The following is a 6,354-nucleotide window of genomic DNA, read 5'->3' as shown; positions in this document are numbered from 1 at the left end:
GCGTTATCGAAGTATTGAAATAAAAATTGAACCATTATGAACCGAGAACTAAGCGACTGAAATTCCCATAAGCCTCGGTCATCATTACTAAAGTCAGTACGATAAACAGCATAGTCTCGATTATCCATTTAATCGTTTAATAGAGAAGGAAAGTTATGCAGTAAAACGACTTACAATCCACTAAAGATCGCAGGCTAGCGCTGCCATCTAGAGTTGATTATGGCCTGGATAGGTTAATTAATGTCTAATTAATAATTTAGATAACATTTCAGGCCTAAAGAAAGACCTGAAATAGACAGATTTAGCTCTTGCATAATGTATGTTCAACATAGAGTGGATATTAAAACAAATGCATTGAAAAGTTATGAAGAATTAAATTATTGTAGTTCGGTAGCGATCTGTTATTTATTCTCTTATCAGTTCCAATAGTCCCCTATAAATATGATTTCTCCACTGAAAAAATTCCAGCAATGTTTTTCATACTTGCTTTGACATTTATACTGCAGAGAGAAAATTACATTAGAATTAATTTGTTCACTAAATAATCCTTTTAACAGACTTAATTTAAGTCAAGGTATTTTAATTTAATTTGCGAGTATTGATGTTTGCTTTCCGTGCATCGATCGATAATATTTAAAATGGTATCAGCCTCAGCACTGTGTGTTCATTGATATACATGTAAATTGTTTAATTAACTGATGATTGAATGTAATGGTGTGTTCTGATCAGCTGTTACAAGCCTTGATTACAGGATGAGCTTCAGTGTAGATAAAATGCCATTGGTGTTATTTAAATTAATTTGTATAAAAGGTGAATGTCCATGATTATAGGAGCCACGGTGGTTCATTGAGGAGGAAGCTGGCTTACAAGCCTGGAGGTCCCATTTTATTTCATTTCATGATTATAGAAGCCACGGTGGTTCATTGAGGAGGAAGCTGGCTTACAAGCCTGGAGGTCCCATTTTATTTCATTTCATGATTATAGGAGCCACAGTGGTTCATTGAGGAGAAAGCTGGCTTACAAGCCTGGAGGTCTCCGGTTAGCCCCCAGTGTTGAACAAGAACGTTCCCCAGGATTTTCCGGCATGGCTTCTTCTTGTCAATGGTTCAGGACGGAGGGAGGGAGGGCCCGACGAGGAAAGCTGTCGAGTCGTTCGTATGGGATGAATAACCCAGGTTCCATGTGCACATTAACGCACACATACTTCCTCCCTCATAGCCCACTGTCTTCATTAGCCCAGTTGGAGCAGAAAGTAGGATTATAAATAACTGAATTCATCCCGTTTGTTTTACATGTAATACAGTGTTTGATTTGATATGAAGTCTGTAACATAAGCCATCATTATTATGTACATGGCTCTATATGATGTAAAGAGGGATGTCCGTTTTCATTAGCCCAGTCAGTGCAGACCAGTAGGACGTTGAACCCCATTTACAGTTTTTTGTATTGTTGTAAAATACATGTATGATATGAAAAGCTATGATATATATAATATATATTGACGAGAACTGTACACTACGCACAAGAGAGAATGGGTTTACCATCGACTCAACACAAACCAGGTCATTTCGGAACTATAAAACTTATAAAATCGGACAGTCCACTGGAACAAGTTTAGTGAAACAAACATTGTGGTTTAACGCGTGTACTTTAGATGATGAAGTCTGTCATTGAGTCAAGAGGTGTGGTTTCTATTCCTGGCTTGACATGTGACAAGGAGTAGGGTCGTGTTCAACTACAAGTACATTTGTACGTGGGTTTTCTCTGGGTCCTTTGGTTTTCTCCAACAGCTAAAGATCCCTATGCACAAACAAATTATTGAAATAAATTTAAACCATATGCTAGTCCCGAAATGGACTTTGTATCATAAGGTCAGTCATTGAGTCAACTGGTGTGGTTTCGATTACCTGGTTGTACGTGACAAGGAATAGAGTCGCCTGTTCAACCTTGTGGGTTTTTTCCAGGTCCTCCAGTTTCATCCCACTGCTGAAGACACCCATTCGCAAGCAGATTATTGAAATAAAATTGAACCATATGTTAGTCCCGAAATGGCCTTTTTTGTGTTGAGTGGACATTAAACCCCATCTCTCTCTGTGGCCGAGAAAGTTCATCCGGATTTTCAGATGTGGATCCCTATTGTCATACATGTAGGTGCAGGATAGAAGGCCTGGGTGGGAAGAGACGATGTATAGTTTTTTGGGTGGGGCATAAAAACCTGAGGGCCTGTATACACATTGGCTTACATGTAAAAGAACCCTTGACAGTTGGAATTCGATATAAGAGTAGACCGTTGAACCTCTGTCGGGGTCAAATTTCCCCCACAGCACACTGCATTAGGTCCATCAGTACAGAACAGTAGGACATTTACCCCATTTCATATGATTTAAAATTTAAATTCTATTTTATTTTAGGTTGAGTGAAACGTAGAAGAGACCAGCTGACCCAATGACTTCGGATCGAAGTAACGAGGGGGAAGCTGACCTAACTCTAGAGGGCCCGGTAAGTCTGCACAGATTCTTTCCTATCCCCATGTCTTCACCCTACAACTACAGATAGTTACATGTACTTTAGTAACCCCTAGTGCTTTCTCGTTACTGGCGCGTCCTAAAGACAACTAATATGAAAATAAGGCTTTTCCCCCATCTCAGTTCTAAGGCTATTTTGGAATCCTTACCGTCTAATTTTTCACTGTGATTCTTCTTTGATCGCCAAAAGGAATCATTTCTTGCCACATCCGACACAAATTTATAATAATCCAACACTATTTTCATGAAGAATTGTGCGCAACAAAAACATAAACATTCATTTAAATCGGTCTGCCATTTTCAAACCGACGTCTGGGCAGACCGGTTCATAGCTGCGCTCAGCCAATATTCTAAATTAAGAATTCTACAATGTATGGCCAATTCATACATATTTGTCAGCCAATGGGTGATTGTGTCTCAGATTGCACCCTGTGGAATCCAAATTACCGTACAACCACAAATCAGAAATCACACTGCCGTAGCAAATTTCGCCAATAGCCCCACACTGTGCATGGCCTATCTTCATTATACTGGTTGCTGCACAATAGTACGACAAACCCTATTAAGAAAAAAAAATAATCAACCTGATGATATTTATAAAGTTTACTTGCCATTGAACATGCTTGGTCAAATACTACACGCACAGTGTAAAATATTAATACATTTCATATGGCACAACTGCAGACTGCAATTATCAACTGATGTCCATGAATCTTACAGAATATGATAACATTAAACAAACATTATGCAAGAGCTAAATCTGCCTATTGCAGGTCTTTCTTTAGGCTTAAAATGTTTTCTAAATTATTAATTAAACATTAATTAACTTATCCAGGCCATAATCAACTCTCGGTGGCATCGGATTTCTCCGATATTAAAAAGATTAGAACAGTTCAGCCATATTTTGATTTAAGCTAAAAATGGAGGAGCGAGACTTAACTTTGAACAACCAGTAAGGTGGTTGAAATTATTGCGCACATCTTGTCAAACCTTCAAAGGCTAATATCTTCGATCGCAATAGGGCCAAAAAAAAAATGTTATGTTTCCGGTAACCCGACCAACCCATTACAAAACCTGCGGACTCAATTATTTTTTTAGTCTCAAGGGAAATAAAAAACTTTTTGGTTCAACGAGCGACCATTCAAAATACGCTAAGCCTACTGGATTCATGAAAATGACTTTATTTATTGCTATAAATGGATATAAATGTCATCGTTCTTTGAATCTGCATTTACCGATCGGAATAAGCGAGCACTGTACAGCGAACGATTTGACGCGAGATTGCCAACTGACGTGAAAATCGGGACTACAGGTTTCGTATAGATTTAACACTGCACATCCTGAAAAGCCATAATCCTCACAACCTTCGTTCTAATAAGTAACGGCACGCAATTTGACAAAAACAAGCTAACGTATATTTCAAACAGGTGGATAGGATCTGCTCGATTGGTATTTAAAACAAGACAAATAAATGATTTTTTAAGTTTTCATCGTGAGTTCTTACCCTTGAACAAAATGGCCTCCCTACGCTATTTTTTTTTTAGCATAGAACGACTAAAAAGTCCATTTGCGCCCCCTAAGAGAATATTTAAATCATAATCTAGCCTCTGATAAATTTTAAACAATTATCCAAAAATTCCATCCACCAATCTATTCATGCTTCATGTTCCTCGGCGGCGACTCAACGTAACATAAAATTGAAGATTTTCGCACAGAATATTATGCTACGGTACATCTACTAGATCTAACAATGTAACATTAAATAAAAAAAAAACTTCCTACCAACCCTACCCTATTTTCCATCCGTTACAGGAAACAGAAACCCTTTTTTTTTGGCTTAGAGTAATTTGAATGAAATTTTCAAATTATTCATTTTACATTATCTATTTTCGAACTGTTATAGCAAGAATGACTAGCTCTTTATCTAAATCTTACATAATGTATCTTTAATACATTGTTTGTGACAGATGTACATTGTTTTTGGTGCTTTGTGAATTTTATATGAATTTTATTTCCTCAGGTGTCTATTTAATTTTTAGAATTTGTTGATAGCATTGAACAATATTACTAATAATTTCATATGGTAGACAAGAATCAGATTGCAAATTCTGTTAATTTCAATTAATATTGAATTGCCAATACAAACACATCTGTTAAGCCTGTTTTACATGTATGCGTTTTCGCAGCATTTCTGCACGCGTTTTCGTAGGTTACATGTACATGTAAACAATCCAATTACATTAGATTTTACGATGGTGAAAGCACGTACATGTACATAGAAAACAGGCCCTAGAATCAATAGTCTTGATAAAGTACATGTAGTTGAATGTGAGTGTGTGAATACTACTGTGTATGTATGACCACATCTATCAATGTGAGTGTGTGAATACTACTGTATGTATGATCACATCTATCTTTGAATATTCATATATTTATCTGAGAACTATTTAAAGCAGGATTGAAATCAGATCTGGGCATAAAGCACCTTGTCACAGACTTTGTCAAGTACAGATTATCACACACCATATTATACGTGTACAAGTCAGGACATATATATTAAAAGTACTTTAAAATGTTATTAAGCCAGTGTTGAAATCAATTTGTGTCAGCATACATTGCACCTTTTTATCTTTTCATGGTTTACCGTGAAACAAAGTAGTACAGCTTTAAGGGTTGTGCTAATATTTTAGGATATATATATATATATATATATAGATCAGACTGGACAAAAGACACCTGTCACAGGTATTGTCAGACAACAAATTATCACACAACCTATAGATTATAATATGTTCTGTGACAGATGCCTTATGTTCAGGCTTGATTGAAATAGCCATTTGTAGTCTATGTAGTAGTGTGGTGACCAGTTGCCATAAGTACCTTGTTGTCAATGGTGATAAACTTTCCAATTGGTGATATACATGTTAGTAGTGAAAGGTTGGGGGGGGGGGGGACTAAAACAGAAACATATTTAACACACATAATACAGGTAATTGAAGTTTGATCCCTAAAGAGAAGGATTTAGGTTCGGGAAATTTTTGAGAAAAGAAATTTGCATAATATTTTTAACCACAAATGTCAGTGAAAGGAACAAAAAGTTTTTGGTATGCAAATTATTTCGATTACATGTTAGACACCAGCAACCTCAAACCAACATTTCAATTACATGTTGGACACCGGCAACCTCAAACTAGGCCTACATGTACATTTAGCTGACCTCAAGCCATTTGTTAAATCAGAAATAGAATTTGTCTGAAAGGTAAATGATTTACCAAGAATCCAAGTAATAAATTTTGTTGAATATGTTATCGAGACTATGCTCTCTTGCTCATTTAAGTTCTAATCCAGAAATCGTGTAAAGTAAAGACCTGTACACACCATAGAATATTTGTTGTGTTAAAGACCTGTACACACCAAGGAATATTTGTCATGTTAAGGGCCTGTACACACCAAGGAATATTTGTCTGTTAAGGGCCTGTACACACCAAGGAATATTTGTTGTGTTAAAGGCCTGTACACACCAAGGAATATTTGTCATGTTAAGGGCCTGTACACACCAAGGATTATTTGACATGTTAAGGGCCTGTACACACCATGGAATATTTGTTGTGTTAAAGGCCTGTACACACCAATTATATTTGTCTGATGTCTTGTTGGTGACGATCTGTCATGGTAAAACACTCGGCACTCACTGGCACTGGCGTATTTAAAACTGATTCTATAACCATTAGTGTTCAATGTAAATTATTGCAAATCAAAGCACCACACAAATAATTACACAAGACGAATGTACGATCAGAACAAAATATAGACATACATCTCAAACAAC

The 6,354-nt window shown here is 36.6% G+C and overlaps 1 protein-coding gene across 1 annotated transcript in view; it reads left to right on the top strand.

Annotated features, from left to right (window-relative positions):
* The window catches only part of LOC126832448 (la-related protein 4), a 59,520-nt gene that overhangs the window by 1,951 nt on the left and 51,215 nt on the right, over positions 1-6,354 (top strand). Inside the window, exon 2 of the mRNA XM_056103470.1 lies at positions 2,412-2,499. Coding sequence (XP_055959445.1) covers positions 2,446-2,499 — 54 coding nt within the window. The 5' untranslated portion in view covers positions 2,412-2,445. The remainder of the gene's footprint in view (positions 1-2,411; positions 2,500-6,354) is intronic.

Source organism: Patella vulgata, chromosome 9, assembly GCF_932274485.2.
Source record: "Patella vulgata chromosome 9, xgPatVulg1.2, whole genome shotgun sequence".
NCBI lineage: Eukaryota > Metazoa > Mollusca > Gastropoda > Patellidae > Patella > Patella vulgata.
The sequence above is the reverse complement of the archived record's forward strand: the minus strand, read 5'-3'. Positions and strand labels throughout refer to the sequence as shown.